We start from the raw sequence: 17,069 nt of genomic DNA on the forward strand, positions 1-17,069 counted from the left end.
ATCCAATCGATTTGATACTAAGAGGTGAAGATTGAAGACCAGCATATCTGAGAAAAAAAACACACAAGAGGATGAGGTGCCCAACCTGTGGCTGGAGACCACGCACGACGCGGCTGGCCAGGGAAGTAGTAGGTGCAGCCAGAGGCGGTGGCATAACGAGAGCAGCAACGATACAAGAAGTGCGCGCGGATCAAAAAGTCGGAGCAGGATCCAGAGAGTGGCGGCGGCGGCGTGAGCTACGGGTTCAGACAGGTTTCACGTCGTTCTAGCAACCGAAGTTCTCGACGTGCTAAAAAAATGGGGATGCCACCGCCAGCCTCATTGCATCCTGCTTGTCTATTGCACGAACTCATCATCTTTCATGTACTTCTCCTGCACTTCTGCTGTTGTATCCACACGTCAAGGAAAGAAAGGCAATTTGCAAGATATTGGTGTACAAGACCACGCGAAACAGTATATATTCTAAGGCATACGTAACACAGAAATGTTACTCCAGATTCCACAACCCAACACAGAAACAGTAAGCTGCCAATAAATCAGCATACTTGGCTGCAATTTCTTGTGGTTTGACTTGCGATCCAGTCACCACATGATTGCTGCAAAATTTAATGGCATGCAGAGGCATGATCTGCAAAGGAAGGCTAATGCTTAGTCCATATTGTCAGTGTATTATACATGTGAATGCAAATGGTTTGATAGTGTGCATCTGGGCCATTAAAGATAACATAGAAATTACAGGCGGTAAACGACTTGTTTGCAAAAATTACTAAAAGAACAAGTAAAGGATATCTGTAGTAGTCCCAATCAAGAGGTGCCACCGCAATTTTGCTGAACTCAACAGCACTACTATCAATAGAAGAAAATATATATCCGTTGCTCTTGTCAATCAGCTTCACAAGATTACCAACACTTTTCTTGTCCTAGAGGACACAAAAGCTTGTAAGAACTAAGACAATGAGAAAATAGATTTTAATAGTCTTTCAAATACAGACCTGGATGTCCAAAGTTGAAAAATTGATGTCCAAAGTTGAAAAATTGACTAAACCAAAATCATCAATCACATCACAGAGCTCCTTAGTCAGTTTCCTGTTAGCAGGTTCACTCGAAAAGGTTATAAATGGGACAATGCAAAGGTTCCACATTGAAAACAGGTAATACAAATCTTAGCATATGACCAATGACATTGGTATATATCACTGTCAACTGTTTAGACTTTAGAGGAATACAGGTTACAGAATCTGAAGGTCATATTGGTGTACAAGAACAGTAGTCATTGATTTGCAATGAATGAAAAATTATCCATTAGCAACTTAGATAGGTTGAAACAGTACACATATCCTGAACCCAGTTCTAGATTTCCACCTTTGCTCAAATAAAACTTAATAAATCTCGTGGAACAGGGTGACTGCAAGAATTTTATCTAGGTACATTAGATGGCATCTAAAACTGAACTCACAAGGGAGTATTTGGTCAAGTGAATTGGAGACATTAACACTTGACTTAAAATTTATGAAGCTTAAATTCTCAGCAAATTGAAGTACACTTACTCCTAGTTGTTGCAGTAACATTTGTGTTCAGAAATTCACCTGTACTTGGCTGAGCGAGGATCCTGCTCAAGATGATATTGCAAATAAGAAAGATCTTGGACATCAGTGTAGAAGTCAAGGTTGAATGCTGCCAATGAATAAGATGAATAATAAATACTACAAAGACATAGGAGTATTAATCAATAAAAGATGGTATGGACATCAAATTCCACGAGCAATAATAAATGTTCAAATGACAGGAAGATCGAAGGCACAATACCTAAATTCCCATAGTTCTCAATTAGGTCAATCTTTGACAAGACATTGATACGTGGCAATTCCATGTGTAGCATTGTTGACAGTGAAAGAAGCAAAGCACTCACATACTTTCCAGGATCACAGCATAAATGGACATCGGTAAGGTGCATAGCAGTCAGCTGCAGAATACAGAAAAAAAATAAACAATCTAATTCATTAGCATTAAGGCAATCTAAATAGGACCAAGAACACATGCATACCCCCATCTTTTTGATAAGTTTATTAATAACACTTCTTGCATTTGAGTGAAGGAAGAAAAGTTCCACTTGCCCTGGAAAATCAAATAACAGATAGTGATCTGCAGAAATGTCAAGTTTGAAAGTCAATAATTTGAGCACTATGAGTGTTTACAATGTTTAGTGCTCACCTACTATAAGTCTATGACTCTGAACACTCAGAGATAGCACAATAAACAGCAGAAATACTTTTAAACTGAGGTGCAATCCTCAGGATAACAGAATACGGGTTATAAAATTCTAACTCTAATTTTGATCCTGGTTGGATCATTAGTCTATTAGCACATGGAAAGCCCTGTGCAATGTAAAATAACAAATTTATTGATATTAGCAATTTATAAGTTTTTCCATCAGATGCTGCCCTTTTGGGATATGACCATTGCACAGATATTGCCACTGAATATATGTGCAGACTTCAGAGAGGTATTCATTACTCACTTTCAATAAGAGGCTTCAGTTTTTCTTCAAGCCATTCAATATTCTTCTCTAAGTAATCCATGCAATACACAAGCCCTGACATAGATTTTAACACCATAGAGAAAGAAGCCATATTATTAGAACAAAAACAGGTAGGTTACTGAATAGCAATAGAGGACCAAGAGCAACCTCCATTAGGGCCAAGCGAATGCTCGGCCATGACATAGCTGAGTTTTATGAGGTCCTCAATGGTTATGGCACACTCATATCTATTTATCACTGTCAAGGAAAAATTTCAAATGTGACTAGAGAACTGTTACGTGGCTGCTAGGGTTGAGGGGGGGGGGGGCGAGTCGAGGGAGCGGCGGTGACTGGGGGTACTGTACCCGCTGCGCTACAGCAGCACGGGGGTACTGTTCACACCTAGGGTTGAGTCTGGGGCGGCGACTTGCGCGCTACAGTACCGCGGTACTGTTCACGCCTAGGCCGGGGGCGATTGCTAAATCTCTCCTTCGTTATATAGAGAGGTTTACTCGACTCAGGTTTACTTACTCTTAACCAAGCGACCCTTATCTTTAATTAACCCTAACACTAACGGGCTATACCGCCAGCCCAGATGGCTTATTACGTACTCTATCAAGAACAAGGAGAGAGAAAGTATGTTATAAGCGTGCGAGTACAGAGGATGGTGGTGTTCAAAGAGTCAAGGATACGGCAACGCGTCATTTGCAGGATCCAAATTGACAACCATAACTTTCCTGCAACAACAACAAAAAAAAAACACATAAAGGAAGCAATCCGTGTGAGCAAATTATCAACTTCAACTTTAGTCCAACCAAAACAAAGCCAAGGGTGAAGTTTAAACTCTCAGCACAAATTCTGGCACCAGCAATATGGTACCAGTTAACATTCGCAATCAAACCATAGCAGAGGAGGGCACTATTATTGACTTCCGTAGTTACTAATCGTATCACGCAGCGGGTCTCCAGGCAAGTAATATATGCAGTAACAAGCAAGCCAAGGCTAAGCGCATTCCACTTCCACTTAGCTAGAGTAGCTTGTGAGGGACAACCGAAGCATAGGGGGCGTATGTACCCGCCAAGGAGGGAGAGGAACTGCGACATGCCGTTGCAGTAGGTGGTCTTGCCGGAGCCCGGCGGGCGATCACCACCTGACCGAACACACCCCTCTGCTCCTACTACGAGTTTCACGCTCGTCACCGATCTATCTATCCACGGCTAAATGGCCGCGGCGGCGAGGTGAGGCGAGCTAAGGGCCCTGTTTGTTTGAGCTTATTTGAAACTCGCTCACTTGATAAGCAAACTTATATAAAAAGCAGGCTTTTTCTAAGAATCTATCTCAGCGGAGAGTAGGGGTGCTGCCGGCGACTCGCGCAGGGCAGGTGCGGCGCCTACCGCCGAGGAGAGGCACGCGCCGGCGGCGGCTCGCGCAGAGATGGACGCCCGCAGAGATGGATTGCAGGGCAGGGCAGGACTTGAGTCGGATTGCAAGCTTTTTCCTTCACGCAGAGGTGTTTATCTATTTCCATTCCCGGCACCATAAATCATGAATGCAGCCGTCGTCGTTCTTTGTTTCCTCGGGACTCGTTCCTTGCATGGAAGCTGTCCACCATTCCCCAATCAAATGGTCATTATTTTGTGGAATTCAGGTTGTGTTGCCAGCCCAAAAAGGCTCATCCCTAGCCAGAATTCTTTTTACTACAAAAATAGACATTGAACACGGGCAGAAGTGAACAACAGTCTCCGCCGACTTGTGTGTTTCCTCCAGCTGTGTGCTCTCCAGATTGAGGATGCGTTGAAGGAGCAGTTTGATCCTTTGAATTGTGCCTATGATGCGGATTTAGCGGTGAACTCACCTCAGTCCCCTTCCATGTAATCCAGCCGTCCTGATCAGTTAACTGCACCTCCTGGATCAGATCCCAGAGTCGAACAAACTCTACCATCTACTAGACTGACTCCATTCACCAAAGCTAATAAGTACTACCTCCGTCCCTAAAAATATACAATTCTAACAACCAATTATAAATAAAAAGGTATTCATGTTTAGGAATATCAAATAAATATCATCAGATTAGTTACGAAATGTATTTTCATAATAAATTAATTTAAAAACATGACTATGAATATTATTTATTAAAAACTTGTCAAGCGTGAAGTACTTTTTATGATACCTAACACATAGTTGCATTATTTTCGTCATGGAGGCAGTAAGGCTGTCCGCACCGCGCAGCGCTAAAGCGGCCAGTACGCCAGCGGTAGCGTACCGCGCGCCTGCAAACGCCCCGGGAGCGTACCGGCTGCACAGGAAACCACTACAGACCGCGCACGCGAGAGAGCCACGCTAAACACTATAGCAACACTGTAGTAGAGAGTTTGAGAGTTGGGGAGAGAGAGAAAGGGGGAGAGAGGGGAATAAAATATGGAGTAGTTGGTATAGAGTATAGGATAGAGATAACACGAGTGTGGGAGAAATACGTATAGAGTAGAGAATCTCGATGATTATGATAGAATATTCCTTTTAAGAGATGAAAATAAAGGTCGACGAGTGTGGATAGCCTAATAATCGGTGACATCCCCTAGCGGTCTAATTTTTACGCCACGCGAGGGGGTACAGTTAGGTGTCAAATCCATCAGAGTCACGGTTTCACGGAGAATGCCAAAAGCTTGCCTATCCCCGCTATCGGCTGTGACAGCTTGATGGAAGAGACCACACTCGGTCTGTTCGGCAGGTCGTAAACGATCGTAGATTATTTACCGCTGGCTGATTCGGTGTGAGAGAAAAATACTGTTTCAGCTTATAATCCACGATCGTATACGAGTAAACAAACAGGCTGATTATTTGTGCTGTCCCAAGGTATCATCAGGGTTCCCACCCAAGCAAGGTCTTATTTGTCAATCCACTCCCACCAGGGCCATATCATTCGAAGATCTCAGATAAAACGTTCCAAGTCAAGGATGCCACGGCCGCAAAGCAGTTTCGGTCTCAACGCTTTTGTCCATTTATAACAAGGCAATGGCCTCAATTTGCATTTTCAGATCCTTACTACAGGAACGATTTTCTGATTTTGTCTAACTTCTTGATGGTCCATTTCTTCAGAGTGAAAACAGTGAGAAGATGCACAGGGATGGTGACAACACTAAGTTTACCGATGTCCATCTGCCTAACTTTATGAGTCGGCAGGTACAGGCATCTTTGCCTCCCTCGTAGATTCTTATCCCTCTGTTTTCACTCAAAATAGCTTTTCTTGTTATAAACTATCATCGGAGCCTGTCTAAATTATACGTGAATACGCAGGACAGACTTTTTTTTAATCTACGCAGGACAGACTTGATAACCAAGAGAAAAGGAATGAACTAACATATGAATTACCATACACTCTCTGAATCGCATGAAAATTTGGCCAGTAAAACACCGGAAATTTAGAAGGAACTGGAAATAATCTAGTTTAAACCAATGCTCTGTCAGCGTGCCTGTTGCTGCACTGACCACGCCAGGAAAATATAATGATTTTCAAGATTATTGGTGATCGACATATTGTGATCTCTACAGACAAAAGTGGCACATCGATTAGCCATTCCAATCAATGAACATTAACCAGCTCAATGATTCGCAGGGCCCCTCTTATGTTAACTTTGGTAACCTAACTTGAACCACCCATAAGAACGATTCCATCAAAGACAGCTTTAGAATCCAAACATCACATATGACTAGTCTTCGAGTAGCCTCCACAGCTCAAATTCAGCCATTCGTAAACGGAATCGGATGTAAAATTCAGTTTGTTCTCTTTTCTCGTCAGTCAACTCTACAGTTCAAACAACTATTATGCAAGGCAAAGTGCTGCACAATTTCAATATTGTCGCATTGCCCCGGATACTTAGTTTCAACACGCTTTATCAGCCTGGAGAAGAGTAATCATATCCAGCAAATACAATATACGAGATTAAAATTCTCTGAATGAATATGGCTGCGACAAAGCTGTTTTCAAGGGGCTTATAACATATGGACATAGCCCCAGAAGGAACTGTATGGGAAGCACTCGCTCCCCTTCATACACTTGTAGCTACAGACAGATCAATACTTACAACACCCATTTGTGCGACCGAAGATTGTCATAAGAAAGAACTCAAAAGGAAAAACAGAAACAAACCATGCACAGGAAGCATCCTTTGTATTCGATGTCCCCGGTTCTGTCTCCTCCTCCATTGTGACCCACTTGTATCTCCTCTATTTTTCACACTTCATAACTAAATTAGTTTAGGTCTTGCCTTGTGTGATTTGCTTCCAATAGAGGACACACTACCATTCTGAATTTACCAAATAGTTTGCTGCCAAAATCAACATCCCCAACATCTCACACAATTCAAAATGAAGACAGAACCACTGTTTCTTGGGCCTTGGTTCGCTTAGGCCTCCACATGGTCCGGGCCTTCACCATGGTCGGACCTGATTCAAGGCTCAGCACATGCTCACAGTGCAAGGTTGTTTCTCCAGACTCACTGTTGCAATCCGTGTGCACAGAGGTGTGTGACTGCAGCACACTATCCCGGCCACACTCCCTTTTGTAATCCAGCACAATACTCGCCAGTTCATGATTCTCAAGAATAGAGATCGGTGCACTCTGAAGCAAAGATAAAAGTAAGGTTAATTGCAGATGTGGGCAAAAGTCTTTGTATACAAGGCACTAAATAATATGCTAATCCTGTCTCTTTTTTTTTTATTCTTTCCGATCCAATTTGGGTTTAGAATCACTTGACCAAATAGCAGAGCCCCCCACCCCACCCCACCGCCCACTAATTAATAGTGGGCAGAAGAGCTGCCAATTAATGAAGCAGGAAGGAAAACCAAATGATAACTGTCTCCGAACCCAGTAGCCAACAACACATGGCATATCATCAATCAAGCAAGTATAAGAATGATCTTTCATCTTATTTCTGTGTAATTTAGAGCAAAGAAAGACTAAATTGATTTGTAAACAGGCTGCTCTTGCACGGAAGCAACAGTAAGTCAGTGACATTGTTAGGTGACTAGGTGAACAACCAACTATACTAAAATCTCAGGAGATGCATTCCTTGTCCTAACTGGTGCATTTGTTGTCATGAATAAGTTAAGAAATGATACCTCCTAAATAATATATATCATGGGATGAGCCATTGTATTTGCTAATTTGAGGAATAGATAAGAGGGCACCTAATCATTACCAATGACAGAATTTTATGAATCTAAGCCCACTCCCCACCCCCCGCCCAACCAGGCACCCACATTCCAATGGCCATTATCTTCTGCAGGCAGTTGGGTACTGAGCAACAGATATACAGGATAGAACAGAAGTAATTGGTTTCTGTTTGCACATGATTGTCAGCTCCACAAAAGAAACCAGGATGGAATACCCAACATAACACATGGCGACCTCAAAGAGGGATAAAAGACAATTTGAACAAATGATTCTTGTTAGGGTACTTGAGTGTGGAATAAAATAGTTCAAATAAAGCACAAATACTAAAATAGATACGGAAGTGTAGAATAAAGATGCATATCATCGGAAAGAAAATTACCTCAAGAATCCACGCAATGTATTTAACATTATTGACATGCTGATTTATATCAAGATCAGCCCACCGAGGCTGCATAAAATAGACCGCAAAATATATAAAACAGGAAAGAAGAATTATATGAACAGACTAGCAATCTAATCTAAATATTAATTCAGTTACTTACAGTCAGCCCTGTCCTCACATATTTAGCTGCAGAAGTGCTTTGACCATCTGGCAGTTTTGGAAGCTTGAGGTTGTCTTCATCAACAATAGCAGAATGCTCAAAAAAGTATGGCTCTATTTCAGTCCGCACTTCATCTGGAATTCTTGCAAGCTTCCTAGTAAGTTTGTTCATCATAACCCATTTACTGCACAAAGACATAAATTAGAAAAAAAAATTGCAACAGGATGCCGTGTAACCAAGTTGCACGTACTTTGAGCAGAAAAAAATATAAATGCAGCATTAATCGTAACATGGCAGTTGGTAGAAATAAACTGTTAATAAAATTGATTAATGGTACAAATATAACAGTGTGGCAGAGATTTGAACCTTGTTGCCTTCAGTATCGTGTGGCCTGTTATAGAATCACGTATATGCCAATCCCTACGCATTCCATTTTTACCATTAGCACTAACCCATGTATCTACTTCAACAGTATTACCCCTGCAGCAGAATAGAGCGACTTAGAACACATAATAGTAAAACCCAGATGATGAGGGATCATCTTCAGTTCACAGAAGGTAAACTTTCTAGTATCTGTTAGTTACCATAGGAAAACATATCAAGACCTCAAGAGGAACTGCCCACAGTGACATACAACTATATAGGCTCCATGTGCTAAAAAACTATATAGGCTCATCTAACAAGTTAATGTCAAACAGTGCAAAGAACACCAGGGAGCTTTCTTTTCACATTTATTTCCAAACAACTTGAAAACCCCATTCAACTAATCACTCAGTACCAGCACTGAGGAAACAAGCCGTGATCATTAATAATTATATGTCTCCGCAGATAGCCACATGGGTGCAACTTATTTCAAGCTCAAATCACAATAAGAAAACTGAAACAAGATCATGCGATGCTGCAAACCATACCAGCATGGATAACGCTCGACGATGGCCTGCATTTGGCTAACCACCCAGAACAAGTTTCTTTTACTCATCTCTGGTGTGGAGCCAAATCCATCACCTAGCAGCCCAGCGGTCTTCACATGATTAAGTGCCGTTTCCTGGATCAAATCCAAACTTTTTTCATCTTCCAATCCACAGCCACAACAATCTCACACCTCAAAAATAACAAATCCTTACCTGCAAATGGTTCATCAATGTCTCTATAGATGCCATCCTATCCGCCCCTATCTCATAGGACCTAATGGAGAAGTTCTGCCTGAACATGAGCCCATCATGTATGATCCGGCCAAACCCAAAGGTGTCAGTGAGCATGTCAGGCCGCCTGGGCTTCCAGTCAAGCATCGTCCACTGCTTCTCGGCGGCCAAGAAGATGGTCGTGATGGCCGCAAGGAGCATGCTCCAGTCGGGAAGCTGGTTGTAGAAAGTCCTCGGCACCGAGGAAGAAGGTACGGTCTCGTGCTCCCCATCCGCCACCGCAGACTTGCCCCCACTGTTCACCTTGGGGACGGCAGCGTGGGCGCGCGTCTTGCCCGCCCTCACGGCATTCGAGGAGGCTCCCGGCTTCGCCGCCACGCCGCGGACGTCCAGGTTCTCTGGGCGCTCCCCAAGGCCGTTCTTAGGAGCGGCCGGCGCCGGCGACCCTGGAAGGAAGGACGAGGCCGCGATGGAGGCGGCCATAGGAAAGTACTCCGCCCCAAATCAAATCGAATGGCTGGCACCTGTCTGAATCCGGGATCCCAACCTGATTCAGCACGAGAACAGCATTAGCATCAACGCAAACCACAAAATCAAACAGAAAAAAAAACTGCTCGTTTACCCAATTTAAGCAACCCAAAACAAGCAAGATTTGGTGCACAGTACAGGCGCATCACGGGTACAAAGAACAAATGGCCAGAGCTTCCGAGGAAGTACGGGGATAAAACGACGGTCAAACCAACCCGCTCAAGTACAACAAACATGATGATGAGACGAAATAAACGCATACAGTACGTACGGGGAAAAAAGGAAAAGAAAAACTCACCCAAGACTACAAGGACGAGAGAGAGGCCAAGAAAAGAAGCGGCAGGAACCCCAAATCTATCGGCGGAAACGAGAAGAAAGAGGGGCGCAAGGTGTCCTGAAATCGAGATCCAACCGGGGCAAGGATCCTGAATTCCCGCGATTCACCCGTACGTTAGCCGGCCGAACAGCGAAGCGCCCAGAAATAGTACAGCTTATCCGGTGGAAATTGGAATAGCCACATGGCGGCCGCGCCCAGGGAATCCGACCAGGAATAGACTTCAACCCCACTACGAACCTATGATGAAGGGACACGGCACGGAATGCGGGCGGGCCGGGAGGGGACGTGCAAGGGAACGAACCTTCCGCAGCAGTGGGAGGGCGGCGGCGGCGAGGGCAAAGGAGGGGGCTTGGCTGTTGGTGCCTGCTTCTTCCGTCGTGTGCGCTTCACCACGCGGCCATTGGCGACGCGCCGATGAGGGGGGAGGAGGGAGAGGCTTCTGGCGGATGTGGTGGTGGTGTTTGGCGGCTTCGGTGGCGCTGCGGTGGGGGCAGCGGGGCCGGTCGACCTCTCTCTCTCCGCTGGCACCGGGCGTTGGGCACCGCGACCTTTTAAAACATGGAGTCCAGGGAGGCAGCGAATGACGATTCTGCCCACGGTGCGTGGCACGGAAGGGAAACGTGGGGTATAGAGAGACTGTGAGAGAGCCAGGCCTGGGCTGGCCATGCGCCCATGCATGCGATGCTTCCCGTTGATGAGCTGAGCAGATCTGGGAGACAAAAATAACATAAAAGAACATTTTTTATCTGATACTAGTAAAACTAGTGCTTTCTTTCTTTGCTGTAGAAATAAAAGACACTGAGCAGTTTAATCTTTCCTATTTGACACTGAGCAGGAAGATTGAAATTTCCATTTTCCAGGATCTAAAAGGAAAGCTCAACCTTTTTTCCAGTGTTCAATAAGAAATTTTCTCAACTAATATTGTCAGTGTATTATTTTAATTTGTCTATCTATATATATTACTCATCAGATATAAATAAAAAGACACCACCCATTAGAAGCATAAAAAGAACTCCAGCAGTTCACATGGAGCTGTGAAATAGTTTAAACTTTGGAGCATGTTTAGAGCATAGAAAAAAAACACTCCATCTGCTCGGAATCCATGACGTTTCCCATGAAGGTTTGAGGGCGAAGCCAGCCTTAAATACTGTTCAGGTCAACTACATTGTATTATTATACACTGAGCCTTGAATCATACAGTGATTTACTAAAGGATTTAACAGATTTTATAGGGGTCGGTTACTCGGTTGACCCCAACAAAACAGGCCTGGCTTGCCCCTGGTTTGACTGCTCAGCGAGCTAAGTTCAATGGTCGGAACATTAATCAGAGTGGCTTTGGAAACAAAGGAACACAGATGAAAGTGAGGATATGAACTAGAAAACAAAATCATCCATAAGGACAGTAGGAGTTCTTCTTTTTTAGGCAACTTTTTTCTCCTCTACAATACATGAATGTTCGGGTCTGTTTTGTAGAGCTTCTCTTAATTGTAGGTAGAAACTGTTTCTTTAAGAGAAGTAATTTTTTAGCTGAAAGGGACTTTTAAAGATAAACTATATGCATAAAATGATTAGGTGTATGAAATAAATCAACGAGAAGCTACTTACTTTAGCTCCTACAACCAAAGTCTGCAACCACTATATCTATATCCACTTTGTGCACCTGCAACTGGTGAGGAGGTTTATATCAAAGAAGCAAAGAAAAGCAAAAATAAAGGAATATGTGGTTTATCAAAGTAGTAAAAAAGCACACGAAGATAAAAATTCTCTCCACCTGTCGTACAAAAGCACTTCCACTGAAAAGGAACCCAAACCATCCCAGCCTAACTCAACATTTTTTTTAAGATAAGAAAGTTAAGACCATGTGTTCCACAGAATTTTTTACGAATATAAACTCTGCGTTTCTGACAGGGTTGAATTTCCCTACGTTGGTTTTCCAACCGAAGGCTCCTCACCCTGTGAAATTTCACTATTCAAATACGGTATGCACGAATCCTGGACTGTTAAAACGTGAACTCTAAAATCAATCAATTACAAATTTGCAAGGATAAATTGTCGCCGGATCGATAAAGACCCATTACCCTAACTTATATTTCCTCCATCTAAAATTAATTATCGTTATGATATTCATGCCGGCCAAACTTTTTTTAAGTTTAACTAGGTCGGTAAAAAAGATTAAAAAATATTTTTTATCTCCAAATAAGTTTATTATGAAAATAGTTTCAACGATCTATCTAATGATACTAATTATGAACTATTCTTGTATATATTTTGTCAAAGTTAAAAACATTTGATTCTTCAAGAAACGAGAACGATACTTATTTTGGGATGGAGGAGTAGTAATCTAACACCATGCATATAACTTACATAAATATTAATAATGGTGACATATTGTATAACTACACATTCTTAGAGGAATGAAATTAGCAATATAATAGTTATAGAAAATAAAATATTTACAATGATGGTTACCTGGTCTTATAGTTTCAGTTTCACTCTACGAGTCCGGTCATCCATATTATGAAATCAAACTATGACATCATCGTTGTTGTCAGTCTACGAGTACTTGGGTTATATTATATATTTGAGACATGAAGCTGAAGTCTCACTCACATAAACGACAACAATGAGTCTCTTTTATAAATGACATGTTTGCTTCTGAATTCAGACTATCTCAAACAATTAAAAAAAAACAAAAAAAAATGAAATCTAAGATCTCATAGGAGTCACAAGCCATTAAGCCAATAGAGGCACAGGCATGGAATGGAGCAAGGTCTGTGAACGGAAGTACAGAAGACCGGATAAATTAACCAAACAATTACAAATTTGCTGATTAATGTGCTTCTTCTGCCTTGGACTTCAAACTGAACCAGCGGTTGTCGGGTAATCTATCGTGCCAGTAAATGTAACCCTCATCACCGGGGAACTGACGGTGATCTAGACGGGAATTGAAGTGGTTCAGTTGGACATCTCTTTCCCGATCCAAGCACTCATCGTTCGTCTCGGCGTCGGCGAGTTAGGCTCCTGGCGAGCTTTAATACCAGCCGAGCAGCCCAGAATTTCCCCTTAAAAAATCAAAAAGAAAACAAGGACGTTTTCAGAACATTGGATACTTTCACAGAGTACTACACTAACACTACTACACGCCAGAAATATAGTGAAAACTACCGGAATCAGTAGCTTTGCTGTGTGTCCAGAGCATACGGCGAAGCCTAAAAAAACACCCGGCAAAGACTTTGCCGAGTGTTACACTCGGCAAACGGCACTCGACGAACAAAGACTCGGCAAAGCTGTCTTTGCCGAGTGTTTTTTTATCGAGCACTCAGCAAACACTTCGTCGGGTGCTAAACCGACACTCGGCAAAGAATTTTTGAAAAATATAAAAAAAACGCGCCACCAAGCCGCCGCCACCACGTCACCGCGGCCGCCATGATGCTCAGAAAGTTGTAGGTACAACGACGACATACCGTACACATCCAAGTTGGAAGATGTGAAGTTTTCCTACGGACAAGATGCTGGCTTACTTAGGAGGACTCCCACGCGGATGCTGGCTTCGCCGGTGGCCATCCCGCGCCACGGTCGACGACCGCGCTCGCCTCGCCGCCTCGCTGGTGCGCCGCGTCTGCACCACAGGCCAAGGAGACGCAAGGCCTGCCTGAGAAGCTGGTTGCTGCTCCCTTTTGGGCAGAGGGAGCGGAGCAGGGCACCGACGTGCCGCGCAGTTGAGTCGCGGACCGAGGCGGAAAAGCTGAGGGAGCAGCCGTGCGCGTAGATCGGGTTGCCCCACCACCGAGTGCCGCCGTGCGCACGGATCGGGTGAGGCCGCGGCACCGCCGGTGGCTGTCGTGTGCACGGAGAGACTCGCGGTGCCGCCGGATGCAGGTCACCCTGCCGCCGCCATCACCGGAGGGAGGGGAGGAGAGGGGAGGGGAGGGGGAGGGCGTAGCCGCTGGGATCTGCCAACCTCGCCCCCCGCTGGGCGAAGGTATGGGGGAGGGGGGCGCAAAGGTACTCCCATAGGGCCGCCGCCAGTGGGGATGACGAGGTCGACGCCGCCGGTGGGGATGACGAGATCGACGCCACCGGTGGGGAGGCCGAGGGAACGCCGGTGGGTTGGGGTGTGGAGGGTTGCGCCGGGGAGAACCTGTGGGGAAGCCGCCGCCAGCACCGTTTGTGTCGATGCATGGGAGGAGAGAGAATAAAGGAGAGAAAAAGTCGGGGAAGAGCGGCGAGAGGCCGAGACGCCTGTGGCCGAGGAGCATCGCCGAGAGTTATAGCATAGGAGCTTTGCCGAGTGTCCTAGATCTGACACTCGGCAAAGTAGTGTTTGCCGAGTGTCAAATTGGGGGCACTTGGCAAACTTTTTTTTCCTCTTCTTCCTTTTTTCCATAACGTGTTTTTCTAAATTTATTACGATGTACTTTAAAAAACTTATTTCTTTGCCGAGTGCAAAAAAACACTCGACTAAACTTACTTCTTTGTCGAGTGTTTTTTTTCAGCACTTGGCAAAGAGTTTGTTTACCAAGTGCAATTATTTTGTCGAGTGTTTTTTCGCAACACTCGACAAATAGCTTTTTTGACCAGTGTTCGATGGAATGCACTCGGCAAACATAAAAACACTAAGCAAAGAGCTGGTTTCCGGTAGTGGAAGGCATGCAGGTGGCCACTTGTAAATGAGTTTCTGCAGCTGTGGCATGCAAAATCAAGCACGTCTTGAAACGTGAGCAGAAGCTTCCAACTGGGAAGATTACAGGTGATGCTCAAAAGCACCCTAGATTTTCTTCAGTTCGTTCGCTTAATTTTCAACAGTTGGTCGAAAAGGTTAGGTAGTAGTACTACTGATAGCCTGGTTCAGTCGCTGTCCATGATTGTCACTTTCGCTACCGGATTTAGTTTCTTTGTCGAGTGTCTCAGGCACTCGGCAAAAAGCTGATATACACTTGGTAAAGCTCATTCGGCAAAGGGCGCTTGGTAAATAGTTTATCGGCAAAGACCTCTTTATCGAGTGCACTTTATCGGTCACTCGGCAAAACCTTTGCCGAGTGCTAATCTGACACTCGGCAAAGAAAAGTCGCCGTGACGGTGAGCGCCACCGTGACGGCGGGTTTGCCGAGTGTTAAGGTCAAACACTCGGCAAAGGTCGCCTCTTTGCCGAGCGCCGTTGACTCAGACACTCGGCAAAGGTGGCCACTGTGCCGAGTGCCACCAGCAAGACACTCGGCAAACAGGCGACCTTTGCCGACTGCCTGGCTCGTGGCACTCGGCAAAGCATGTTCCCAGGCATGTTCTCAGGTCATCACTTTGTCGAGTGTCATGGCCATTGCACTTGGCAAAGTGACTAAAAACAACCTTTTATATTTGTTTTTTACATTCCATCCAAACAAACAGAAGATATATATAACAAACATCACCAACATCACATATATATTATCAACAGCACATATATATCACCAACACCACATATATATCACAAACGTCACATATATATCAAAAACGTCACATGTCTCACAATATATCATAAATAAGTTCACAAGTAATCCAAGTGCTCCATCATCTACAGCCACAATTACAAATAGAAGTACCATTAACAACCACAAGTATCATCACCAAGATGGCCAATGAGACTAATTTGGTGAAGGATTCGTTGAAGCATGAGGATCGTTTGATGCCACCGATTGATTCTGCACAAAAGAGAAGAGATTGCATGTGAGACAAGATAAATATATACCATACATGAATAAAACTTTCATACTCCACTAGGTTTGGCTATAAGCATGAACATACAAACTAAAATATTTATACTCATAAGAGTAGAATAGTGAGGAGGTGGAGCGAATAGCGAAGGTGGCGAAACTACACCCATAGCGGCGCCAAGACTTTACATGTACTGAAGAATCTCTACCATCCTCCGCTGTTCGGCCTCCTGCTCTGCCTCCACCCTCTCCATCTTCGCCTGCATCTGCTCCTGTATCCTCCTCTCTTGTTTTAGCTGAGCCTACAATATATTCACCCCAATGTTACAATAATGCAAAGGAAAGGTATGAAAAAACCAATGAACGACGAATAAACCAGGAATAACCTCGAGTGCCTCCACCCAGTGGTGTGAAGTCTCCTGCCGAGGTCGTATGGCCGGGCTCCTGCTCGTGCTGCTTGCTCGAATCTAGGAGAGACTGGGAGTAGCGGCCGAGTCGATTGCGCCGTCGCTAATCCAGTACCGCCCATGCTTCTTGCCTCCTCCCACCCTCATGACGACTTCTCCATCAAGGTCCTCAGTGCTCGGATCGTACTCTGGCCCATGGACCTCCCTTGCCATCGATGTGTACTCACTGAGACGGTTGTGGACGGTCACATTGATGTACGCCTCAGCCCCGTCCTCCGGGTTGTAGTCAACATCGAACGTCGCCTTGCCCTTGTGGGCCATAGCAAATGCCTTGAAGATGGAGCAAGGCTGGCCACCATGTGACGCCGACTGCGAGAAAAATAGCAAGATGATTAGAAATCATGTAGAATTGAGCGTTAGAATAAATAAATGAATTCACGTACCCATATTTCTGCGTATCCGCTGAGGTTGCAGCTACCTTGATGGTGTGCTACAACTAGCATCATCAAATGCCGCTCTCGGCACAAGTTGTGCGTCTCCTCCCACTCAGCGTGAGCACCACTTGTCCACCATCTGTTCCTAGCACTAGGGATACGCGACGCACCAATAAGGAATCATCTACATGCCATCAAGTACATGACATATCAGAAGATGAAATTAAGCCTACTTAATCTCAAAAGGAATCAATATTAATATTTTGTATTTACCTGTAGGTACTGGTCCCGGGTCAGC

The 17,069-nt window shown here is 44.4% G+C and overlaps 2 protein-coding genes across 3 annotated transcripts; both read right to left on the reverse strand.

Moving 5' to 3' along the window:
* Positions 1-336: 336 nt before the first annotated feature.
* LOC136523036 (GPN-loop GTPase QQT1-like) lies at positions 337-3,621 on the reverse strand. Its single transcript, XM_066516817.1, has 10 exons — positions 3,593-3,621; positions 3,211-3,255; positions 2,687-2,766; positions 2,519-2,593; positions 2,045-2,142; positions 1,807-1,963; positions 1,587-1,674; positions 993-1,086; positions 790-920; positions 337-388 (listed from the first exon to the last, which is right to left on the reverse strand). Exons 1-10 carry the CDS (start codon positions 3,619-3,621, stop codon positions 337-339), a joined length of 849 nt encoding a protein of 282 aa, XP_066372914.1.
* A 2,814-nt stretch (positions 3,622-6,435) lies between these two features.
* LOC136520594 (palmitoyl-acyl carrier protein thioesterase, chloroplastic-like) lies at positions 6,436-10,781 on the reverse strand. Of its 2 annotated transcripts, none has more exons than XM_066514145.1 (7): positions 10,542-10,781; positions 9,358-9,922; positions 9,145-9,278; positions 8,600-8,713; positions 8,234-8,417; positions 8,071-8,139; positions 6,436-7,136 (listed from the first exon to the last, which is right to left on the reverse strand). In XM_066514145.1, the coding sequence occupies exons 2-7, from the start codon at positions 9,856-9,858 to the stop codon at positions 6,879-6,881; spliced, it is 1,260 nt and encodes a 419-aa protein (XP_066370242.1). In that variant the 5' UTR covers positions 9,859-9,922; positions 10,542-10,781; the 3' UTR covers positions 6,436-6,878. The 2 variants fall into 2 exon arrangements, with proteins under 2 accessions (XP_066370242.1, XP_066370243.1); XM_066514146.1 differs by lacking the exon at positions 10,542-10,781 and adding an exon at positions 10,202-10,481.
* Positions 10,782-17,069: the final 6,288 nt, after the last annotated feature.

Source organism: Miscanthus floridulus, chromosome 18 (genome assembly GCF_019320115.1).
Source record: "Miscanthus floridulus cultivar M001 chromosome 18, ASM1932011v1, whole genome shotgun sequence".
Taxonomy (NCBI): domain Eukaryota; kingdom Viridiplantae; phylum Streptophyta; class Magnoliopsida; order Poales; family Poaceae; genus Miscanthus; species Miscanthus floridulus.